This window comes from Lissotriton vulgaris, chromosome 9, assembly GCF_964263255.1.
Source record: "Lissotriton vulgaris chromosome 9, aLisVul1.2, whole genome shotgun sequence".
Classification (NCBI taxonomy): Eukaryota; Metazoa; Chordata; class Amphibia; order Caudata; family Salamandridae; genus Lissotriton; species Lissotriton vulgaris.
The window spans coordinates 29183389-29209723 of NC_141697.1; the positions used below are offsets into that span (position 1 = coordinate 29183389).

At 47.4% G+C, this 26335-nt stretch overlaps 1 protein-coding gene across 10 annotated transcripts in view; it reads left to right on the forward strand.

Moving 5' to 3' along the window:
- The window catches only part of HECTD1 (HECT domain E3 ubiquitin protein ligase 1), a 665243-nt gene that overhangs the window by 387506 nt on the left and 251402 nt on the right, over nucleotides 1-26335 (forward strand). For 6 of the 10 annotated variants that reach the window (XM_086936967.1, XM_086936971.1, XM_086936969.1 and 3 more), the window contains exon 25: nucleotides 13028-13858. In XM_086936967.1, the coding sequence (XP_086793093.1) occupies nucleotides 13028-13858 (831 nt within the window). The remainder of the gene's footprint in view (nucleotides 1-13027; nucleotides 13859-26335) is intronic. The other 4 variants (XM_086936975.1, XM_086936976.1, XM_086936970.1 and 1 more) reach the window with 1 other exon arrangement.

A 26335-nucleotide genomic window follows, 5' to 3' on the forward strand; every position in this document is an offset into this window, starting at 1 on the left:
GCCCTTCGATCCTCAGGGTTAAACCTAGCCATTGTTCCACGTTTTATAAAAGCTAGAATGGGTGGACGTTCTTTTTCAGTGTTGGCGGCAGCTCTCTGGAACTCTTTGCCTGCCCCACTCCGTTCCATCCCTGACCTGCTCCCTTTTAGGAAGGCATTAAAAACCTTCCTATTTTCCGCAGTTTAGTCCCATTCCTGTCTGGTTACCTCTGCTGTGTTGTGTTCCACCATCTCCTAAAGCGCCGGGACGCCTCTTGGCTGCGGCATCTGCGCGCTATATAAAATAACATAACATAACATTTCAATGGGAAAGCTGAATGTTCAAAAAAGGCTGCAGGTTCGGAGACGGAGATTCTTCAGGTGCGACCAGCACTTTGAGAGGTAAGTTGGGAATCTGTATGTTAGGTAGCCACCGAGGAGTTGGGCACAGGGGGCCGTGGGGCGCTGGGTGTCTTTGGGTGCCGGGAATCTTACCCTCTGCTAGTCGCGGTTGGAGGGTCCCTTGTTATGAGGCTGCAGGTGTCATCAGGAGTGTCGAGGAGGGTCCTTGGGTGCTAGATTTTGGGTCACAGTTGCCATGGGGACGTCCTTGTGGTCTTTGTCCACTCATCCATGGGCCGGGCTCGGCGGGTGCAGAGTGTGCTGGATTCACGGTTCCTGGCTGGCACCAGGGGTTGTTTCTGTTTGAGCAGAACCACTGCTCGTGGGAGTCCCAGTCTTTAGATGAGCAAGGCAGTCTGGTGCTCTGGGGTATTCAAGGTTGCTGACCACTGGAGACGCCGGGGTTTAGCAGGAGCAGGTTAAGGATCAACAGGTCGGTAGGGCAGGGGCCAAGTCAGTTGGTGTCGTCCTCTTGTTAGCAGCTTGCATGGCAGGTCTTTCTTCTTGTTTCAAAATCGAGATCTGAGGAAGGAAGGTTCAGGGTGCCCCTAAATACTAAATTAAGGGGCGTTACAGGTAAAGGGCAGGTCAGGGATCAATGGGTCCCTTCCATGGGGTAAGTACACCCCTATCCTTCTACTCTCCTGTGGGAGGGGGGCAGGAGCCTGTCTCTGATTGGGTAGGACTCCCCATCCCCAAGATGGCGGGAGCCCAGAGTTCTGCTTAACCTCACCTCTCCCACCTGAGGGGTGGGGTTGGCAGAGGGTGGCACACCCCCTTTCCTCACTTAAGGTTTCCTGCCTGTCTTCCCGCCAGAGTGTTGGTCAGAACCTGTGGGGGCCAGTTGCAGAGTACAGCAAGTGGCCTGGAGAAGCTCACAAAGGCGGCATTCCTTTGAAGCTTCCCCTGCCCATCCTGGGGGATGGGCAGGGACCTTGGCACCTCTTCCTAGGATGTGCATTGTTTCAGGCCCCCGAAAGCGTCAAGCTCTCGACCCAGGGGTCCAGAAACATGTCTGGTGGTGGCAGCTTCAGTAGCCACACAGTCAGGACACTGGGAGTTGGTTAAGTTTCAGGGGGCATTTCTAAGATGCCCTCTGTCGTGCATTTGGCATTAAATCCCATACTGGCATCAGTGTGGGTTTAATGTGCGGGGAAGTTTGATACCAAACTTCTCAGTGTAGCCATTATGGTGCTGTGGAGTTCGTAATGACAACCTCCCAGCAATATCAAACTCTTAATTGCATCACTGCACTTACAGTGCCCAGGAATGGCCCTGGGTACTGTAGGGGCACAGGGCTCATGCACCTGTGCCTACACCACTGGCATAGTGCACCCAGCTAGAGGGGTGACTGAGGTATGCCAGGGCAGTGTGTTGGTGGGCATGGCACACAGGGGCGTGTGCCATGTCGACTCTGGTTAGTTCTACACCAAGACACTCAGCCTGCAAAGGCAGTGTGTGTGTCAGGGTACAGGGCCTCGAAGGGTGGCACAATAAGCGATGCAGTCCTTAGGGGCCTTCTCTGGTCACAGTGCACTGGGTACCTAGGGTACCATTTACCAAGGGCTGACCTGTTGCCAGATATGCCAATTGGGTTTAGGCTTCAATGCAATTTTAGGGAGGGAACACAGGCCCTGGGTACCTGATTGGTGTGAACCCAGGGCACACTCAGTCAAAGTACATCAGCAATTCAGCAAAAAGTGGGGGCATACCGTGCAAGAAAGATGGCACTTTCTCACACACACCAAAAGCTGCATCTCACCTCCAGTCTCTTAACTCCGAGCCATGTAGAAGTCAGGCATCCAAATCCCTAAGAACTCAACCTAGCGATCTGGCTACAGAAGTCATAGTTTAGTTATTTACGAGTACCACCATAATTTGAGTATCCTAAAAGAGGCTAGAAAACCTACTAGGTACTACTGCATGTTATGCAGCAAATTAGAAACAGTTTGTTATCTATTGTAACAATAACAATTTCGATCCTCTTGATGCTTCCGTACAGAGCATCATCGGTTACTTGTTACATTTACAGCAATCTGGACTAGCCTACACTTCAATTTGGTTGCATCTAACAGCAGATGCTGCATACTTACAAAACAGACAACACTTATCTCTATACAGAGTACCAGTGACTTAAGCCTTTATGGAAGGATTAAAAAGAGTGATACTACCAAGATCCCTACCTGCAAAACCGTGGAACTTAAACATAGTCCTTACAAGACTTGTGGGTCCACCATTTAAATCAACGCAAAGGTGTCAGTTACAGTTACTCTCATGGAAAGTTCCTTTCTTTATAGCAATAACTTCACTGAGGAAAGTTGGTGAACTCCAGGCATTAACTACACAAGAGCCCTTTTTTCAGATTCATGAAGACTGAGTGGTTCTTCGAACTAATCCTAAATTTCTTCCTAAAGTAGTTTCTGCCTTTCATATCAATCAAGTTCAAGTTTTTATTGTTATGATTTGGCTCTCATTGAGGGCCACATAAAATAACATACAGATCAACATGACAAAATACGCGATAGTTACATACAACATCAAAAGTAATCAGTAAAATATAGGCAAATACAGCACTCAACAGCATCTCCCAAAATCACATTAATATATGTCTAAAAATTCTTTAAAATAATTAAATAATCTAAAACAGAACATTTCGTTAGGAGGACAATAAAGAGCATTGGAAAACATTTTTATATTCAAGATTCCCAACTGTAAACAGATTGGTTTTATCCATTTTTTGCGCAGTAATCGTAATGTCGGGCAAATGAACAGTACATGGTTGAGGTCTTGAGCAGCATTATTACATAGGTTGCATAGGGGAGACACACCGTACCACTTTGCAAGGAGTGTATTAAGTGGTAACAGGTTATGGCGTAAGAGGCACCACAATCTCCGAACGCCATGTGGAATATTCCATCTTAGGTATTGTTGTGCTTGTTTGGGTATATAGGTCAGGACCAAGGCTTCCCTTTCTTTATACTTCTGTTCTTCAAGTGTATCACTCTTAAAACACATTTCCCAGGACCTACTTTTTAGTTTTAGTTTTAACTCTGCTGGAGAAAGAGAAAATAACGTACTTTCGTCGAGTTCCAATAATAAGACAGCTTTTCTAAAGTTTTTTACCAGCTGCGAGAACTCGTTAAAGTTACCTAAAAGCTCCTTTTTTAAGATTTCACGTAGGGTTCCTGGTTTACTTCTGGCCAAGCATGCTACCCACCTTACAAGAGCGACTAGCCCTTGTGCCCAGCAGCTTCGCAGACCAAACTCCAGTCGGCAAGCGGATGTGGAGCATGCTGAATTAAGAGAGGAGATTTTCCTTAGTACCTTTCCCTCCGTTTTTTGCATAAAATCCCATTGTTTTAAATCCACCAGTTCAATTCCATAAAGGAGGGTGGCAGGAATCTTCGCTCGATATACCTCTAAGCAAGCAGAGAAATGCCTCTTCCCTGTTGCATTATATAATGAACATAGGCCCCTACCATGGGCCATGGCTTTTCTAGAATTATTTTCAATGTGAGGCTTCTCACTAAGATTAGAAGATATTATTTTGCCCAGAAACGGGTAGGAGTTAACTACCTCGAGTTTTTCACCACTTAATGTCCAGTTATAGCTCCTAGATCTTCATATCAATCAATCAATTGTTACCTGTGTTCTTTCCTCAACCTGATTCTGTTGCAGACGAGCTTTACACACACTTGATGTTAGAAGAGCTCCACTATATTAAGTAGAAAGAACAAAAGAATTTCGCAAAACAGCTTTTGTTGCTTTTCCACCTCCACACAAACCCAAGCCCATATCTAAATCGGGCATTGAAAGATGAATTGTGAAATGTATCCAAACATGTCATGTGAAAGCGAAAAGAACCTTAATAATACCCCCTAGAGCGCATTCCGATCACAAGATCGGGGCTACTATGGCCTTCTTTGGGAATATTCTATTAGCTGACATCTGTAAGGCAGCAACATGGTCTACACCACACACATTCTCCAAGCACTATTGTGTAGATTTGTTAGTGAGGCAACAAGCTAATGTAGGCCAGGCAGTACTGAAAACACTGTTTCATACAAGAGCAACAGCTACAGGATAGCCACCACTTTGGGAGTATGCTGCTGTATAGTCTATGCTAAGCATGTGATCTACAGCTCACATGCCTCTAACGGACAATGTTACTTACCCAGTAAGCATCTGTTCTTGGCCTGTAGAGCTGTAGATTCACATGCACCCACCCGCTTTCCCGGGTACCTGAAGTTGTTGCAATTCTCACTTTACATACATATATATGCAAGGACATCTCTGTTCGAGGCATATGGGCTGCAGATGGTACATTATGAATAGATCGCCATCTGGTGTTGGGCTCGGATGATTGCACTTTGTTTTTCTCTTGGAGAGTCTTTTGTATCTTGGTGACTCCTCCCTTGGTTGGTAGTGCGCATGGGCATCGGCTCCATCCTTAGATTGTTTTTTTCCGCCATCGGGTTCGGATGAAGATCGAGACGCTCCAGATCAACTTCAGAAGAAAGTGATTTTTCGGCGCATATTCCCTTTCCAATTCGACGGTATTGTTATCGAACGCGTTCATTTCCATTCCGACGCGTTACAAATTCAAAATAGAAGAGAAAAACTTGGATCTACGTCGAAGAACAGGAGGCCTTTCTCGACGCAGTCAAGCCCGGAGTCCATGGAAAGGACTCCATTCAAAAAATGTCCAACGTGTGGTGCTAAGTTCCCACACAAGGACCTACACGAGGTGTGCAACCTCTGTCTATCGCCTGAACACGAATCCAGGGACTGGGAAGCCTGTGCAGCATTCTCCTCCAAGCTAACGATTAGAAATCGTCGAGCTCGAAGACACGAGGTTTCCAGAATGCAGGCGGAAGCGATCCCGGAGCTGTTCGGAGACGAACAAATCGAGGAAGAAGAGGACCAGTCGGGGTCGGAAGGGGACCAGTCGGAGGTTGAAGAACTCCTCGAGCAACAAACCGTGAGTGACGACGTCCCCTTACCGAAAAACCGACCCCGTGCGGTAACGACCCCGCCCTCGGGCCCGGTCAAACCGCTGAAAAAAGTTTCCGACGCCCCGCCCTCGGGCCCGGCAACGAAACCGAAACTGAAACCGAAACACTCGGACTCCCACCATGTCGGATCCGAGAAAAGGGCGACATCGACTTCGGCACCGAGGCTACATACAAAGGAGAGCTCGGTATCGAAACATTCCATGTCGAAACATAAATATGACTTATCGCCCAAGATACACTCGATACCAAGAAAGTCGGAATCGAGCAGACATTCGGTGTCGAAAACAACAAGATCTGACGATCGAAAACAAAAGCACCTCTCGGAACCAGGACCCTCGCTACCGATTCAGGAGCAACAGACAGATCCCAAACAAAAGATCTTGTTTATTGATCCACAAACTGGGAAAGTGGTCACGAAGAAGAGAAATAGTGAACAGTCAGAAGATAAACCTCTTCCTTCAAAAAAGAGAACAATGGGGACGAATATAACTCCTCCTGCTTCTCCTCGTCCTAGAGTCACACCCTCTTCTCCTATTCCTCACAATAGGCCAAATATTCCTACACCTTCCACACCAAGACCAGCTACACCTCAGTCAGATGTAGACAGTGATCTAGGGGAGGGAGAACCTCAAGGGGATGACGAAACTATCCCAGATGAGGAGGACCCATGGGAAAATTATGATGTAGGGTCAGATGAGGACAACGACCCAGAGCTATATCCCTCAAAGCCTTCACCACCTGATGATAACACAGGTTTTGTGCAGCTCATTAATAGGGCAGCAAAATATCACAAACTAGATATGCATACAGAACCTCAAATAGAGGATTTCTTGTTAGAGACTCTACCTAATGCACAGAGAACATCAGGTACTCTTCCTATGTTGAAGGGTCTTCTTAGTCACACAGAGGAAATATTCGAAAACCCAGTGAGAGCCAGGGTGTTAAACCCAAGAATCGATAAAAAATACAAAGCGGCTCCAAAGGACCCAATATTTATTAGAGGGCATGTACCTCTAGACTCGCTGGTGGTCTCAAACGCTCGTAAAAGAGCAAACTCATTATCTACAGGAGAGGCTCCTCCACCAGATAAAGAGTCGAAGTTAATAGATGCATCAGGCAAAAGATTAGCATCACAGGCAGCGAATAGCTGGCGTATAGCCAATACACAAGCACTACTCGCACGTTACGACAGGGCACATTACGATGAGTTAGAAAAACTTCTCACACATCTCCCAAAAGAACATCAGAAGAAGGCAGATCAATTAATACAGGAAGGTAAAATAATAACCAATACTTCCATTAAGTGTGCATTAGACGCAGCAGACACTGCAGCAAGGTCTATTAACACTAGTGTCATGCTAAGAAGGCATGCATGGCTTAGAATCTCAGGATTCAAACAAGAAGTACAAACAGCCCTACTGAACAAACCATTTGATCAGAAGACATTGTTTGGTTCAAGCACAGACGAGACATTAGAAAAAATGAAGAAAGATACGGAAACGGCTAAGTCAATGGGAGCATTGCAACAGCCAACACACAGAGGTTCCTTTCGTAGATCCACCTATAGAGGGGGCTCAAAGAACACAGGAACGAATCAGCAATCCACATCTTTCACACCAACATCACCCAGAGGTAATTCAAGAGGCAGTTACAGAGGTAACAACAATAAGGGTAGAGGCAGCGGAAATAATAACAACCGCAACGCCTCAACACCAAAACAGTGACTTCATAGAACTCCCCCCAGACCACATAACACCGGTCGGGGGACGTCTATCACAGTTCCTACCTGTCTGGGAAAACATCACGTCAGACAAGTGGGTGAGACAAATTATCCAACATGGTTATTGCCTAGAACTCACAGCTACCTCACCAAACATCCCCCCCAAACAGCGTCCAATGAGTCAAGATCATCTGACATTGTTAAGAGAAGAAGTTCTAGCACTTCTACAAAAGCATGCAATAGAGAAGGTCCCAAAAGATCAACAAGGAACAGGAGTATACTCTCTATACTTCCTGATCACCAAAAAGGACGGGTCCCTAAGACCAATATTAGACCTCAGACCTCTCAATGCTTACATAAATTCGGAGCACTTCCACATGGTCACGCTCCAACAAGTACTCCCTTTACTGAAGAAAGGGGACTTTCTTTCTACACTGGATCTAAAAGACGCTTACTTTCATATCCCAATTCACAAAGCCCACAGAAAATACCTAAGGTTTGTGTTAGAAGGACAACACTATCAGTTCAAAGTCCTTCCGTTCGGTGTCACAACAGCACCGAGAGTTTTCACAAAATGCCTAGCTGTGGTGGCAGCACACCTAAGAAGACAACAAATACATGTCTTCCCATACTTGGACGATTGGCTAATAAAGGCCAAGTCAAAGGAAGAATGTCTTCACAACACACAGAAGACAATTCAATTGCTGCACCACCTAGGGTTCACGGTGAACTACAAAAAATCACACCTGCAACCAAACCAGATTCAGCAATACCTGGGGGCTACAGTAGACACAGAAAAGGCAATAGCATACCCCAACCCAATCAGAGTACAGACAATGGTCGGGTTAATACAAAGATTTCAACCACAACACTCACTACCAGCACGAGTGTTTATGCAACTATTAGGCATGATGTCCTCCTGCATACTGCTAATACCACATGCCAGACTACAAATGCGCCCACTACAAGAGTGTCTAGCGACACAGTGGAATCAGGCTCAAGGTCAGATTACAGATCTGGTGTTGGTAAACGACCGGACGTATCGCTCTCTGAAGTGGTGGAACACAGAAAACATTTCCAAGGGACGGTCGTTCCTAGAGCCAATTCCACAAGTGATAATAACAGCGGACGCATCGCTCTCCGGATGGGGAGCGCATATGGACAGATACACAGTACAGGGGAAGTGGGGTGTGCAGCAAAAGAAACTGCACATCAACTACCTAGAACTATTAGCAATATTTCTAGCACTAAAAGCTTTCCAAATGCAAATAACAGGCAAAGCAGTCCTGATCAGAACAGACAACATGACTGCAATGTATTATATTCAAAAACAGGGGGGGACACACTCTCTCCAACTGTCCAGACTAGCACAGGACATATGGAGATGGGCCATTCCTCAAAAGATCTACCTGTTAGCGGAACACCTACCAGGAGTTCAAAATCAAATAGCAGACATCCTAAGCAGACAGTCAGAACAAGTACACGAATGGGAGCTGCACGACCAAATACTACAGCCATTCTTCCAAAAATGGGGGCAACCAGAGATAGATCTGTTTGCCAATCATCAGAACGCAAAATGCAAGGAATTCGCATCCAGGTACCCACACCAAAGGTCCCAGGGCAATGCACTGTGGATAAATTGGTCCAACAAATTTGCTTACGCGTTCCCTCCTCTACCACTAATTCCATTACTGGTTCGGAAACTGCAGCAACACTCAATGACAATGATACTAGTGGCACCCACGTGGGCAAGACAGCCGTGGTTCACCACGCTGCTACAACTCTCACAAGTACCACATCAAAAGCTAAGGTTATTACCCATGCATCTTACACAGAACCATGGAGAAATAATGCACCCAGATCCCAAACAACTGAACCTAGCGATCTGGCTCCTGAGGTCATAGAGTTTGGGTATTTAGATTTACCACCAGAATGCATGCAAATCATTAAACAAGCAAGACGTCCTACCACCAGAGCATGCTATGCAGCAAAATGGAAGAGGTTTGCTGTACACTGTAACAGTAAGCACATCAACCCTCTGGACGCATCCACTAAACAAATCATTTGCTATTTATTACACTTACAGCAATGTAACCTAGCATATACCTCTATCAGAGTTCATCTCGCAGCCATAGCGGCGTACCTGCAAAACAGGCAACATCTGTCACTGTTTAAAGTACCAGCAATTAAAGCTTTCATGGAAGGACTCAAAAGAGTCATTCCACCAAGAAGACCACCTTCCCCAGTCTGGAATCTCAACATAGTGCTTACCAGACTAATGGGGCCACCCTTTGAACCTATGCATAGGTGTGAAATACAATTCCTCACATGGAAGGTGGCCTTCCTCATAGCTATCACGTCACTTAGAAGAGTAAGTGAACTGCAGGCTTTTACGATTCAAGAACCATTTATGCAGCTACACCAAAATAAAGTGGTTCTTAGAACAAACCCAAAATTCTTACCGAAGGTTATTTCAGCATTCCACATCAATCAGTCAGTGGAATTACCGGTTTTCTTTCCAAAACCACAAACAGTAGCTGAAAGAGCCCTACATACACTGGATGTTAGAAGGGCCATATTGTACTATATAGAAAGAACACAAACTTTCAGAAAGACTAAACAGCTATTTGTTGCGTTTTCTCCCACACATAAAGGCAATCCCATCTCCAAAGCGGGCATTGCCAGATGGATTGTAAAATGCATTCAAATATGCTACTTAAAGGCAAAGAGAACATTAACTGTTCCTCCTAGAGCTCACTCTACACGTAAACTAGGAGCATCTATGGCATTTCTGGGAAACATTCCACTAGATGACATATGCAAAGCGGCTACCTGGGTTACACCGCACACCTTCACAAAACACTATTGTGTAGATGTGCACACAACACAACAAGCTAGAGTGGGACAAGCAGTATTAAAAACATTGTTTCAGACAGTTGCAACAGACACGGGCGACCACCGCTAGGGAGAGAACTGCTGTATAGTCTATTCATAATGTACCATCTGCAGCCCATATGCCTCGAACGGAATATGCTACTTACCAGTATGCATCTGTTCTTGGCATAGAGGGCTACAGAGTGGTACATGCCCTCCCAGCCTCCCCGGAAACCTGTGTCTGTTCCAACATTATCTTATTTAGATACACTTACATGGGCACTCTTATCTGTATTCTACTATACTACTCCATCTAACCCTACTATGGCAAAACAATCTAAGGATGGAGCAGATGCCCATGCGCACTACCAACCAAGGGAGGAGTCACCAAGATACAAAAGACTCTCCAAGAGAAAAACAAAGTGCAATCATCCGAGCCCAACACCAGATGGCGATCTATTCATAATGTACCACTCTGCAGCCCTCTATGCCAAGAACAGATGCATACTGGTAAGTAGCATATTCCATTCTCCACTTACCTCATTTTCACCTTCGATGCCCACGCGCACTGTCACCAAAAGGAGAAGTCACCTCTCCTTGTGACGGGAAAGACTTCTTTGAAGAAAAACAACTTGCAAAATCCGGACCCACCACTAGATAGCAGGAGTATGCAAAGCATGTGAATCTACATGCCAAGAACAGATGCGTACTGGGAAAGTAACATTATCCTTTGTGGCTAACCATATGAAAAAAAATCTTAAGTAGGTCACACAATCCCTTTCTTCCGCAACTTTGTTCTTGGAGAGTACTGCTTCAGGCCATGCACAGCTTGTGGAATATGACAATACGTGTGGCAAATGGAAAACGCTATTTGGCTTTAACAATCGGCTCACAGTATGTAGTGTTGTGGATTTACTAGCAACCATCAAACCTTCTCAGGGCAACAATGCAGCAGAGCAAGACATTTACTCAATTCAAGGTTTGGTTTCCGAAAGGGGAAAAATAGAATTGCTCCTTTCAGGAGACGCGATTAGCAGTCCTTCACACGCATGGAATCAAAACTAGACTTAGTAGAAAGAGTTGTAATATTCTGAATCCAACACTAGTTGGCAGATCAGTGCACAACATATGATCTACACAATTGCAAGCTTCAAATGATTGTTATAGGTAAGTAATTGGTCCCTTACTACATGATCATTTAAAATTGTCTTTATAACCTGCAGTATGCAATGTGTTGTCTTTCTAATTGTTGAACTGGCAAGCCCTTGGCCACACACGAGGCCAGTATTTTAGACTAGCTTGGTGACCTGCATTTTTCGGTTCCTTATACATCGTTGAAGCGTTATGCAGCACCAATTTCAGACTAGAAATGTCCCAAAGGCATAAGACCCTACCCGCAAGCTCACGGGAAGATGTGCACATTGAACCCATTATCTTCCCTCTGCTCCTGGGTTCTTATGCGGTTCTCTAAACAGACCTGATGCTCGTGTGACCGTGTCATGCAGAGGATCATGAGGAATGTTATACTGCACATTAGTCCGAGTTTTTCGTGATTGATTGGTTTGCCATGCAATTGGATTTGTTTGTGAAGTGTGATATGAGATGTATCCAAGTGTGCCTGTTGACATTTTTGAACGATCGAGATCTGCACAGTGTTCGAGGCAGTCAAGGTTGGGGTTCTTTCACCTGCATGTGGTTGGGTGGCTTGGACTGTGAACATACCACTTCTAAAAAATGAATGAAAATATTGTCCAACATGTTCCTTTGTGCTTGATGTGGCTGTTGTTGCTGGAACCAATTGAACTCCTCAATACTTTTCTTTCTTTTTCTGCTGCATATGGTATCTCTGCCCTTGCTGATCTATAGCTCTAATACCAAATATCTCTACGCTTAGCATTTGCAATATCCTTCTTTTTTTTGTTTGTTTGTCTCTCTTTTAATCCTTTCCCGGGATCCAACCACATTTTTTTGGCCTAGTTTAAAATCCTGAGAGTGTAGGCCCTTTTGGTTCAAGTGGCCGAGCGAGAATGGGGCCTCCTCTGTTTCTAGGTGTTTCGTTGCCAGTAGAATATGGACTCCTCTCTCACCTCGACTGTATGTCCCAGAAGGCATTGTGAAGAAAGTGGTGTCGTCCTCGAGGATGTGCTTCTCCTCCTTGGCCTGATGCCTCCATAAGAGGATCGGCTTGCTTCAGCGGGGAATAAGGGGCAGTCTGTGGCTTCTTGGCGCCTGTCTCTGCATTTGGACCCAGCCTTTGCTTTAACTTGTCTCCTCCAGTTGTGCAGCGATAGGTGTGGGTTTGTCACAGCCGAAAGAGGGACTCGGTCACCAGGGGAGGATAGTGCTTGGTATCTGTGAGGCTGGGAGTCATAGAAAGTGTGCAAGGCAGTGAGTACCTGGGGGGGAGTCTTTTAGGAGATGAAGGGTGCATATGAGCGGATTGCAAAGAGATGGCAATAATGTGGTTACTTACGAAGGCGGATAAAGAAAGCAAAGTGCCAAGTGGGAGATTAATGGGCTTCTGGGATAGTGAGGTTTTAGGTTGTACGGAAGATGAGAAGAAAAATTTGATTGTTTTCCTTAAAGCCACGAAGGAGTAGAAAGATTTTGTGGGGGATCTGGTGGAGTCACTTGAATGAGAGAGTTTAAAGTGGTCATGTAGCAGGTGGAAACTGGTGTTGGTTTAAGAAGCTAGTTTGTGATAGTCTTGCTTCTGAAGAACTATCTGCATTTCTGGTGGAACAGGTTGAGGATGGTAGAGGTGGGAGGGGGTGCACCAATCTCACAATGTGCTTTGAATGGAAATCCTAAGATCAGTTTGGCTTGTGCATTTCTGATGAGTCGGAGACTCCTTGTCCATCAATTACAAGATAGGTGTGTTTGCACTCTGGGCTTCAAGTCACAGGCAGTAAGGGTTGGAAGCGTGGCTAGGGAGCCGGTGGCACTATTAAAAACTCTGCTCCCGTGCAGTTGGGTACTGTCTTGACTCGCTCCTGTCTGCTCTCTGCTGGGTCTCACATACTCCTGTCCCTTTCCAGGCTGGATTGATGTCAGCTGGGATGCTGGTGGCTCAAACTCTTACCGTATGGGCGCAGAAGGAAAATTTGACCTCAAACTTGCCCCAGGGTACGACCCTGATTCGGCGGCATCACCCAAACCTGTCTCATCCACTGTTTCAGGCACGACGCAGTCATGGAGCAGCTTGGTGAAAAACAATTGTGTGGACAAGACCACTGCCGCCGGCTCTTCCAGCCGCAAGGGCAGCAGCAGCTCGGTGTGCAGCGTGGCCAGCAGCAGTGACATCAGCCTGAGCTCGTCCAAAATGGAGCGACGGGCCGAGAGTGTCCTGGAACAGAGCATTGTTCCGGGCGTGGACATCCATGAATCCATTGTGGTTTTATCTGCTGCAGATGCCATCGCCCAGGCCGAGGTGGGTGGCTCCTCCAGCGCCAGCACCAGCACTTTAACTGCAGATAACAACGAGAATGCCGAGAGGAAGCTTGGCCCTGATGGTGTCATAAGGACAACTGGGGAGTCGAGCGCTATCTCCATGGGCATTGTGAGTGTCAGTTCCCCCGACGTCAGCTCCGTATCAGAGCTGACCAATAAGGAAGCCACCTCACAGCGCCCCCTTGGTTCCTCTGCCAGCAACAGATTGTCTGTCAGCTCACTGCTGGCTGCTGGGGCACCGATGAGTTCAAGCGCCAGCGTGCCCAATCTTTCCTCACGGGAGACATCCAGCTTGGAATCTTTTGTTCGCAGAGTGGCCAACATTGCAAGGACCAATGCTACCAACAACATGAACTTAAGCCGTAGCAGTAGTGACAACAACACTAACACCCTTGGAAGGAATGTCCTCAGCACTGCAAGTAAGGAAACATTTTTTATTATATACTCTATTTTCAATTGTGTTAAATATGACTGTGTGGAGATCAACATTTTTAATTATTGGCATCTGATGTTTGATGGAAAGGTAATTTAACAGCTACTTCCTGCATTCACCCAGGGCTGAATTGCTTTGCATCTGCTGGCTTTTGTCTGTGGTAACAGTTTTGCAAGTCTTTTCCAATTGGCTATCCCACAGCAGTTACTTCCTGCATTGGATGGGAGAAGGAACAGACGATGGGAGATGTTAGACAGTGGCCTCTAAACAACACACAGGCCATCATGCACCCTGAGGTTGTCCTCGAACCATTATATGCTAGTGATTTCCAGCCTTTGGTAGCACATCAGCCATATTTCACCATCAATACCTAGTGTCTAGCTACAAGACGGCTCTTCCGGAGGACTGTCCTGGACAGAACCAGTCATTTAGCATGTCTGTGCTGGAGGGAGGATTCTATCAAATTTGTTATCTAGTGAATCACACAATCCTCCTTAGATCTAGTTGGGGCCCGACCTTTTCTTGTTATACTTTAGGCTTCTATTGATTCATTTGCAAGAGCTGTTTCCACAAATAATAGACAGCACCTTGATCTTACATGGGTAATATACTGTGGTGGTTGTTTCTTTGTGGAAGACACTGTTTTTATTCTGAGAACTCCACTGGGGACTCCCATTTATTTTTTTGTAGTATTGTTGCTGATGTAGATGTCTTGTTATTAATAAGATAAATTAAGTGTATACCATATGACCTGAACATTTTAAATCAAATGTAGTACTCTTCTGTAATTGTCCTCAAAACGTTTCATGGTTTGATTTAATTTTACAGAGAATGCTAAATAGATAAAACTTATCGATAAGTATGTTGATGCTGTCTAATCAATATGCTACTATGCTGAAATTTAACTAGTGGTACGCTGGAGGGAGCAATTTCACTTGCTATATTGCTTAAAGCCCAAGCAGTTGCTGTTGCCTGTTGGTGGTACAAATGGCAGTACGGTAATGTTGAGTTAAGACTTGTTTTGGGACCTGCTTCTACATTTCCACTTCGGTCATCCAACATACTTTAAGAGAGGCTGGATCCTGTGCCAGCTTTTCTGGATGTAGAAATGAGACATTTATGTAGATTGAAATTCAGTTGAACACTTTTTCATAGTGTTGGGTTATCCTAAAATCTTCCATGAGTTCAGTACCTGAGGACCCCTGTAGGACACCCATTGTACATCTTTCATTGGATGCAGCTTTGTTCCTTTTCGATGTGTAACATGACTTACGTCGTCCTGATTTTGCAGCCAGGCTCAAGTCGGTGGTTCTCTGGCTCCATGGCAGACTAGACTTACCTTATTACTTGGTGGTGATGGAGGTTACTGGACTTGTATTCTTTCCTGGTTGCTCACGTCTAATTACTACTCGAAAACGTTGATTTAACTGACTTTAGGAACAATGTTAGTATTGATATAAACTACATGATCCATGTCACTAAGGCTTTTGTAACAAAAGGGCTTCGATTTATCTATCAGTACTTCTGCCCAAACTGATTTGGACACTAAGTCAAGCTTGCGAAAAAAGTTATCTGGACTGGATTCAGTCATGATGTGCTTTTTAAAAATAAAAGGGACTATTTGGCGAATGATCCTGTTTGCAACATGTGCTAAATGCTTGGCGATACCCAAATAGAACAAATATCGTAATTGTACGGGGAAAGGTGGTATCTGGATCCCATTTTTATGGGAGATGCAGACTGAAGCCACTCAAACAATGAATGCCAATACAATATGTGCCTCATATATGCAGTGGGCTCTGTGCGGAATCCATCCTTTTTTTCTGCCTAAAATGATTTATTTCAAATAACAGATATAAGATGTCAGTTGTTTTCCTTTCTCCACTGTTATGTAGGTATTAAAAACATGTCTACACTTCATGTCATTGTTTTAACTGTAATGTGTCCCACTGTAACAGACAGCTGCCGGCTAGATCCCGCCAGTGTGTAGGGATGCTCTAAACAGTATGAGGTCTTGATAAGAAAGCATAGTAATGTATTCTAAAACACCCTAAGCCAGCTCTAGGTGCAGCTTATATATTAGTATTGTGGAGATTTTCTTTTCTCTCTAATCAAAAAAACGTACAGAATTTAAAGTATAAATATATTTTGGAGGATTAACAGCTGAATATTTGTAAATGTACCCCAAAGGTATTAATGTGTTCTGTATCGTAGGATCTTCATTCATAGTTCAATACACATTTAATTTACTTGTTGCCTGCGTGGACACTGAAGAACATTCTATAGATGTATTGTCCATTAAGAAAGAAAGGCAGGGTGCCTGTCTCAATATAATGAACAGCACCCCTAGAAACAGAACAGAGGCAAATGATTTTCCTGGGTTGCAACTGCTGAGCATCAAATAGGCAATTTCAAGACTGCATTGCAATATCTGAAGTGCAATAAAGGCTACAAGTGTTCAATAGCAAGGGTAAAGCCTGATAGCCTACAATACATAGAGGAATGTGACACTAGCATACTGCCTTTCTTTCCTTTGATCCATTGTACATGCACTTACCTCACTGACATAGTTCTTTTTTTTGGGCTCCTGTGAAAAGTATCTCAGCAAACCTTTGGTTTTTACAGTAATTCAAGTCAATTCTTCAGGCTATACACTTCCACTAGACGTCTTTCAATTCCTGCATTTTCTTTTGTCTGACAAATGTTTTAACGAAGGACTTCTCTCTTGCCACTTACTGTAGCAAGAAGAAGACGGTCTCTACCTCACAAGAGGTCTGTAAAGTGTGCCACACATTCAGTGAAAGAATGTGACATTTGTCCAGAAATGTTGAAAAGGACATTGAAAATCTCAAAAGAATTAGACTCAGAGGGATGGTTCAGGAAAAGAGAAAGAAAAAAGGTGTCTCAAGAAAATTTTCTCTTGTGCACTCTTTGAGAGCAGGACGGTGACTGAAATGAACTTCCCAAGGAGGAGATCGAAGAAGAGATGTTTTATTTGTATGGCTAGTTACCTTCAGCATTACTCTCCACATTGCTCAAGATGGACATCAAAGTTATTTGATGTCAAAAGTATTGACACCAACCTGCTGTCTGTTCAAAGCGAGTCTCATGTCATCTACACCTCAGAGAACAGGCCACAACAGCAAGACATTAGTTTCATAACGAATTGTTGCTGTCCCCGTAAGAAACTTTCGGCTCATCAAATGCAAAGTCCGTTACTGCCTATAGGAGCCTTATCGCTGTTGAAGCAGACCCACCTGTTCCCGTTGACATCAATTAAACCCTGTTGACTTGTCATCCCGCTCACCGTCAAGGAGATTCAGAATGGCGATGCCACCCACTAATAGTCCTGACAAGAATTCAGTACTCTGCAAGGCTAACCTTGCATTATTTGACTACTTCTGTGACAAACGTCACCTGAGCTTCTCTACCTCTCACTCCAATCCAAAGAAAAGGTGACTCGCACCAGAATACATCTCAAGGCCGCCACAGGGCTCTTAGACGCTTGTAACTCAGGATTTCCATCCATAACTGCTAAGGCCTCTAAGACCCATCATGCCATTTGAGGACCCTCTTGCAGCTCGTGCATTTGTCACCAACTGGATTGGTGCCCATGACTACATCTTTGTCCCCAGTGGGACAAAGCAGGAGACTTGCTTCATCTCCTCTTAAGACCTCGATCCTTCTCAAGGGGTATAGTTTGCACCAGAAGGAAGCAGAAAAGACGGAACCTCTGGCTGGCCCAGAACTCCCTACTAAGATATGGGTGATAAAAGTTTCTCTTATTACTACGTCACCAGAAGATTCTGTAGTAGGGGATCTCTGTGTATAGTCATAATCTAGTGAATAGTCCCGCCCATGTGCGTGGACCCCTTAATTCTCTTAAGCTGTCTTCTGTTTAGTCCTGCATAGACACTTAATAGAAATTTAAAGACAAATAATGCAGCCTTTATCTACAAGGCTACACTGTCCAGTACTTCAACTAGAAATGCAAAGGATATTCCACCAATATCACATTTCACCCAAACTGCTAAGTTTCACCCAAAGAGAAACTTCCCCTTCAAAAACTCCTTGGAACGATAGAGAGGAAGGGATGGACAGACAAGCCCCCATAGGCTTCCTTTGTGTGTCTGGAAAAGGGATACCGTGCCTTTAAGGAACTCTCCAGAGACCCTCGGTATCCCAGAATGCACAGCCAAAGTTCTTTTACTTCCAGTTCTTTTTTCTGTCTCCTGCTAGCAGGACCCTGGAGCATTGAGCTCTCCCTTTTTGGGTGTTTTTCAATTTTTTGGCACTTTTCAAGTGTTTTGAGTGTTTCACTCGACGTCTGACTGCTTCTTCTTCCTTTTGCTGGGTTTTTTGGCCAGTTTTCTCACTCTCGTCGAATATGCCAGCCTTATTCAACAAGTGCCCTGAGTGTGCCAGCAAGAAGGCTAAATTGGATGCTCACAGAGTGTGTATCCTCTGTCTCCCTTCCTCTCATGTCCCTGAAGAATGTGAGATTTGTCAATCCTTCTCCAAGAGGACCCTGAGGGACACGGAGAAAATTCGTCTCCAAGGCCTGGAAGAACTAAGGAGACATCAGGAACCAGGTGGGTCTGGGCATGGAGGGACTCTGTCTACATCCTCGCCCGTGTTTCGGCCTCTGGGGGGGCTCCCCAGTCAATAAAAGGCCAGTAAAAGGCACAGATCTCAGTCGACGTCGGATTCGAGAGGGATGACCACCATCTACTCCCCGCCGTCCCAGCGCTCTGGGTCGAAACGACGTCGCCGCTCGACGTCGAGGGGACTGATGTCGAGACCTCAGACGAGGTAGACGTCGAGGACTTCATCGTCGTCGAGACGCCATCAACGTCGAGATGGGTCCAGGAGGCACCGGTGCTCGCCGTCGAGGCAACACCGCTGTTCGCCGCCGAGGTTCAACGTCGAGAAGAAGAGGGTCGACTTCGAAAAAGAGGTCGACGTCGAGGAAGGAGAAATCCTCGTCGAGGAGACTATCAAAGGCCATGACTGCGTCCCATGCCTCAGTGGTCAGCCAGTCTTCTGCATTCACGAGCTCACGGTCGAGCCGGCGCTCATCTGAGAAGAGGTCGGCCTTGAGAACTTCCTCATCCAGGCCTGCGCAGAAGAAGAAAAGGAGAGTGGTTAGGTCTCCGGACTATGTATATTCTCAGACCTATTCGCCTTCTAGGCCTAGGACTTCTACACCTCCTCCATTGCCTAAGGAGACGCCTCCTCGTCCTCCTACTCCTCCTCATCGTTCTCCGCTTCCTCCACCGCGGCCTCCTCCACAGTCTCTATCTTTGCCGTGCTTTCTGTCGCCTCCTAAGGGGCCGCCACAGCCTAGTATTCCGGCTCTGCCGCGCAGATTCCGCCTCCTGTACGGCCAGTGGATCGCCTGAGGCCTAGGAGATCTAGGTCACGGCCCAGGCGGATACACCGATCAAGGAGTGACCGTCGATCTTCGACACGGTCCCGACATAGTCACCGGAGGGACAGGTGAAGGTCCCGTCGTACGGACTCCTCCAGTGCCCGGGAATATTCGCCCACCTTATCGGATTCCCCCCATACGAGAGTGTCACCTGTGGATGACATTGTATAGTTTCAGGAGGTGTTATTGGGAGGGGCAGCGAAGCTGGGGATTACTCTAACGGTACCCACACCACCTACATCGGTGATCTTCGAGACCTTGCACAAGCGGCAGTTGTCTCGACCCTTGTTGCCCTTGGTGCCAGGGCTGGAAGAACCGGCTATGGAGCTCTTCCTGACTCCGGCGTCAACGAAATCCGCTCCTTCCCGGCTGCAGAAAAAGTACAGGCCCCCAGACTCCGATCTGGCGTCCCTTAGATCATACCCGGTGCCGGATTCAGTAATCGTCACGGCAGCCAGGAAGCAGCATGCTACTGCCCCGCCTTCTACGGTGCCTCCAGATAAGGAGAGCAGTCAGATGGATTCAGCGGGAAGAAAAGTCTGCGTGACGGCTGCTACTTCCATGAAAGCCGCTAGCGCCGCGGCTCTCTTGGGTCGGTGTGACCGGTCTTTGTAGGAGTTTATGGAGCAACTTCCTAGGGACAAGAGGGAGGACTTCCAGGAAATCATCAATGAGGGCATGATGGTATCCAATCAGGTGATCAGCTCAGCTGCAGACTCCTCTCTCTTGGCTGCTCATGGATACTGCCACGGGATTAACCTGAGGCGGCATGCCTGGTTGCGGCTTTCATCGCTGAAACCAGAGGCGCAGCAGAGAGTTGCCAACTTACCGTTCTCTGGGGCGACGCTCTTTGGAAAGCATGCGGATGAGGAGATGGCCCGCATGAAGGCGGAGGCAGAAACCCTGACGGCGTCGGGTTAGAAAAGCCAAAAGAGCAGAGGAAGACCTTCCGTCCCTTCCAGAGGCATTTCGGTGCCCAGGGAAGAGGGCAAGATCGTCAAGCTGGCCAGCAGCAACAACAGCGGCAGCAGTACCAGCGGCGGCCATTCCAGAAGCGCCAGAGGGGCAGAGGCGGCCAGCAGTCGTCCTCGACGCCCAAGGGCCCGGCTGGGTCTAGGCCCTGAGGTGTTACTTCCTCCTCGTCCGTTACCCGCTCCGGTGGGGGGAAGCATACAACATTACTTGGCAGAGTGGAGAAAAATTACTCAGGACAAGTGGGTGCTGAATATTATTTGCAATGGAAACAGTCTTAGTTTCGTCAGCCCGCCTCCAGCGATTTCACCGGTTTGCTCGCAGTTCCAGCTGCTCGAGCTCCAAGCGGAGGCCGATACCCTGTTAAGGAAAAGGGTGATAGAAGACGTCCCTTTGGCTTAAAGGGGAAATGGTCTTTACTCCCGGTTCTTTCTGGTGCGCAAGAAAGACGAGATTGAGTTCAGGCCAATTTGGGATTTGCGACAACCAAACAAATGGATTCGCAGGTAGAATTTTCGCATCCTGTCTCTGCACCAGATTTATCTTCAGCTGCAAAGAGGAGACTGGCTTTGCACAATCGATCTGCAAGATGCATACTTTCATGTGCCCATTGCACGGAAACATCGGAAGTTCCTGCGATTTCTGGTCTGCACCAATCACTATCAGTACACCGTACTACCGTTTGGACTGAAGTCTGCGCCCAGGACCTTTTCAAAGTGCATCGCTGTGGTGGCGGCTCACCTGAGAAAGAACAAGGTGTTTGTCTACCCGTACCTGGACGACTGGTTGATCAAAGCCTCCACCTTCCAGGAAGCGCAATTGCACTTAAACAGGACGGCCGTTCTGTTGAGCCAGCTGTGGTTGCACATAAACATGTCCAAGTCTGTTCCGACTCCTGTCCAAAGCCTACAGTACTTGGGAGCCTCCATCAATACTCTTTCAGCAAGTGTGTCTCCTCTGGAGGAGCGACGCTTATCGATCCTTCGGAAGGCTCAGGCTCTCATGGCAGTTCCATCTACGACAGTGAGGACGGTGTCTTCTCTACTGGGGTCGATGGCTACTTGCATCTTCCTCGAGCCACACGCACGCCTCCACATGAGGCCGCTGCAGGAATGGCTGGAGGATCAGTGGGACCAGAAGCGGGGGAGCTAGGACAACAGGATCCGGTTGTCCCTTCACGCTCAACAGTCCCTGAGATGGTGGTGCTCAGCAGAGAATCTCATCAAAAGGGTTCCAATCCACAAGGACATTCCCATTCAGACTATTGTCACGGATGCTTCTCTCCACGCCTGGGGAGCGCATTCCGACCATCTACAGATCCAGGGAAACGTGGTCCCCAGCGGAATCCACGTATCACATCAATTTCCTGGAACTCAGAGCTGTTCACTTGGCACTGAAGGCCTTTCATCCGTCCTTCCAGACCAACTCCTTGCTTGTGCAGACGGACAATACAACAACAATGTATTACCTCAACAAGCAGGGGGGCTCGAGATCGAGCACACTGTCACAAGAAGCGCAGGCGGTCTGGCACTGACTGCTAGCCAGAGGACTGACGATAACGGCTACTCATCTGCCAGGTGTGCAGAATGCTCAGGCGGACGCACTCAGCAGGATGATCCAAGAAAACCACAAGTGGGTCATTACGAGGAGGTGCTCGAAGACATCTTCGGCAGGTGGGGCACTCCAGACGTGGATCTGTTTGCCACCGCCGAAAACAGAAAATGCCGAGACTTCACCTCCAGGTATTACCAACCGGGGACTCTGGGGAACGCGTTATGGATCAGCTGGTCGAACAGCTTTCTGTACGCTTTTCCACCCATTCCCCTGATTCCGGCAGTACTCATCAAGCTGTCTCAGTCCAGTGCACGGATTATCCTCATCAATCCGGAATGGCCCAGACAGTGGTGGCTCAAGGACCTGCTTCACCGGTCTCTCCTGCCTCACATGCCACTGCCGTGTCGGCCGGAGCTTCTCACAAAGTTCGGGGGGCAGATGGTGCTCCCCAACCTATTATCGTTGAGTTTGGTGGCATGGCTCCTAAGATATTGCAATATGGACACCTGAATCTGCTGGAGGATTGCATGAATATCCTCAAGGAGGCTAAGCGGCCTTTCCACTAGGACGTCCTATGCCTACAAGTGGAAGAGGTTCTGCATCTGGTGCTCTTCCAAGAACTATGATCCGACGACCTGCAAGGAAGATGTTGTCCTTCCATATCTCTTGCATTTGGCTCAGTCTGGCCTTAATTTTCAATCTATTAAGGTTCACCTCGCAGTTTTAACTGCATACAGGAAATGTCCTTCACAGACTTCCTTCTTCCAGATCTCTGTGATTAAGGATTTTTTGGAAGGAGAAGGACTGAGGAAAGTGTTCCCTCCTGTTCGGAGTCCTTCGCCTTTCTGGAAGTTGAGTGTGGTGCTGTCCAGATTAATGAAGGAACCTTTTGAACCTATTCATAAGGCTTCCCTGCAGCACCTATCGTGGAAGGCGGCGTTCCTCATGGCCATTACATCGGCCCATAGGGGGAGTGAAATTCAAGCATTGTGTTGTCAAGAACCTTATACTGTATTTCATGCTGCTAAGGTTGTGATGCGTACTCACCCTAAGTTCCTTCCTAAGGTGATTTCTGATTTCCATGTCAATCAGACTATAACTTTGCCTACGTTTTTCCAGAACCCTTCCACTCCAGCGGAAAGATCTCTTCATTCCCTGGATGTCAGAAGGGTGTTGAAATTCTATCTGGATAAAACCAAGGATATTCGTAGGTCCGACCAATTGTTTGTCAACTATGGGTCGGTCAGGACTGGTCCTGCTACCTGTAAACAGTCCATCTCTAGGTGGATTGTGTCCTGTATCCAGTTATGTTACCAAAAGGCTAATAAGACCTTAGGGGGTAAGCCTAAGGCTCATTCCTCCAGGGGCAAAGCGGCTACGAAGGCTTTGCTACGTAATGTTCCCATTGCAGATATATGCAGGGCTGCCACGTGGAAGTCGATCCATACCTTCGCTAAGCACTACTGTCTGGACTCTGATGCCAGAGCAGATGCTCAGGTTAGGCAGGCTTTGTTAAGAAATCTGTTTGCACAGTAATGGTGTGGTCTTTTTTCTCCACCACCAGATTAGTTGTTGGGATGGGCTTGCCATTCTATTCACTAGATTATGACTTTACACAGAGATCCCCTACTACAGAAGGAGTAGTTTCTTTACTGTAACTCCTGTTTTGTAGTAGGGGTATCTCTGTTATAGTCATAAGCGCCCGCCCTCCTCCCCTGTGGAGGAAATGATACTGTACGCTACAGGCCTTGCTTTATGGAGAAGCGTGGCTCAATGTTTAGAGCGGCAGACCCTTACGCAGAGGTCTGGCCCGGGACCAGGGTTCAATTGACATCCTCCAACAACAAAAGACCCTGTCCACAGGACGCTAATTGTGTCAGTTACTTAAATAATAGAACAGTCTGTGCGTACTGATAACTATTATCTTCCCCTACATATTTTTATGCTCATAAGGGGACAGTTCACTGCACCTCGCCCATAGGTTTCTAAATTCAGACTAAAAGGCCAATCTTCCTTGACAGTTACACAGAACACCATGTAAATAATGTCTGACACCTCTAATCAGTACCGGACATCCACACCATCAGTGTTGGACCAAGTTCTACTTAGAAAATATGTGCAAGAAAACGAATGACACCTCACGGAAATACCACCAACGGGGTAACTGGTATGTAATCTCCAGACAAGCCCCTGTCTCATCATCGGTTGTCATCCGATTCTCAAAGAAAGAAGAAAGAAAGTGTCCAAAACAAACAACCAAACAGTGCAACAAACAGTGGAAGCAGAAGACATCTGCTAGTGACAAACAATTACATAAATTAGTGCATAAAACACAGCATCCACTTCTCTTCAATAACTTTATTCATAGAGAAATGAATGTCTGCTGTTGAAATAAAAAGGCTGGTAGCTATTCATGCATACCATTACCGATTGCAAATGCCGACATGTTTCACTGCCACCACAATTTTGGCAGATTCATCAGGGCTGCACCTTATGCTGCCACTCCACTCTTGAACACTTGTTCTGTGTTAACGTGAGATCGTACGTCGAGCGCCTCATCTCGTTCTCATGTTGACATCCTGCCTCAGGCGTCGGACTCTATGGCTCCACATAGAGGTTGTGCTGCGGATTCTTCTTCGGACGCCCCCTCTTCTCCGGAGGTTGGATGCCTACGGTTGTCATCCTCTCCGGAGACAGGTCACCGCGTGGTGTCTCTTTTACCGGCGTCATCGAAGGGCAGCTCCCCGCCGTTTCCGAGGCTGAGGTGTTCACCGGAGGAGCGGCAGGATCCACATTCTTCGGTTCCTTCTGACTTCCAGGTCTGGCCTTTGCCCACCCCGCTTGTCTTCGGGGACGGCTGCCTTAATTTGCAGCCGTCGCCCACGGAGGAGCTGCTGTCTCCACCGCGGGGCCCTACGTAGGCGGGTGCGGGCTTGGCTCATGGGGTGGGTAGCCTGAGCATGGGTGACCTGGTTGCTCATTTCCCGGCGGACTATCTCTTGGATGTTCTCCACCAGGGCTCTGTTGGGAGGGAGCTGTTGATTCCCTTTGAGGGTTTGCTCCTTTCCTCCCTGATGGGGGATTGGAGGTGCCCCGCCTCAGGGGATCCGGTGCCCCCACACCTTCTGCACTGGCACCTTCCAGCGCCGCGTGACCCGGCGTGTCTTCCCCTCCACCCCTCTGCCTCAAGTCCACTTTTGCGACTGCTTTTCCTTCCTTGCCGCCGCTGTTGACTCCGCCATCCCTACAGGCCCACTAGCTGGACACTTGGGGGTGCAACATGTTCGCCTCGACCAGCACTGCCTTAGGGCCCTTAACACCTTGTGTTTTGGCTAGGGCCTCCTCTTGTTTGTGGGACTCGGCTGAGTCCTTGGGGTCCACAGCTTCCCAAGAGACTGTTCACGTGGACTTACGGCATCATGCGTTGGATGGCCGGGAGCTAGCGGCGTTCATTCTCCGCTGCGCCCTGGACATCTCGGAGGTGCTGGGCCGGGCCATGGCTTCCTCAGTCGCCCACCGTCGCCAAGCTTGGCTACTGGACGGCGTGTTCCCTGAAAACATTCGGGAGCGGCTGATTGATCTTCCGTTTGATGGCAGCCTGTTATTCCATGCCCCAGCGGACTCCCCCATCGAAAAGGTTCCTGGCAGGGCTCCGTCCTCTTCCTCCTCCTGCCTCCACCTCCTGCCTCCTCCTCCTCCGCCGTATCCTCCATCTCCTCCTTTCCCTCCTCAGTGACTGCTGAGTTGAGCTGGTTTTGAACCTTCTTTTGGGCAGGTAGCCCTTGCTGTGGAGTGTGTTTTCTGGCCATTCGAGTCCTCCTTGCTGGGACTATGGCGTTGTTGGCTGCTGGACAGCTCTTTGTTGCCTGTTTGTGTTTTGCTGGCGTTATCTGCACAGAATTAGCCCTGAAATTAGGCCTTCTGTTTTATTCTTAGTCTGCCTGACAAGCCTTCCAGGGGGTCTTTTCTCTGTGGTTTTTTAGTTTTTCCTCTGCCGTTTAAGTTCTTCCAAATAGGGTTCCCATGTCTTGGGACTTAACGTACCCTATGTGGGTTATATAGCTGGCGATCCGATAGGGAGTTCTGGTAGCCTTTGGGTGCCTGTTCTCCATGGCGTTTATGTATGTTGCTATTGCTTCTTGAGGTCGTGTGCGCAGCCCTTCGTGGTGGGGTGTCCTGGCATTTCCTCACCTTCCTGCTCCTGTCCTGCTGGCAGGGATGATTCTGTGCTCTCCCTTGTCGGGCGTCGCCCGGTCTTCCTGGGGCCCTGGGCTGTTTCTTCTTGCTTCTGGCGGCTTATGTCTGTTGACGCCACTCTGGCTGGCCTGTTACCCTCCATCTGGGGTGGGCTATCCTTCTTTTTCCTCATTTCCTTTGGCCCTCTAAGCTTCTCCTCCTGGCTTGAATGGAAGCTTTGTTGCCTTGAAGGGGTGTGGGGTACTTCGGCCTCTCTGGAATTGCCCTTGGTTCCTCTGTTGTGAGTGTGAGGGCCTCTTCAGTTTTCGT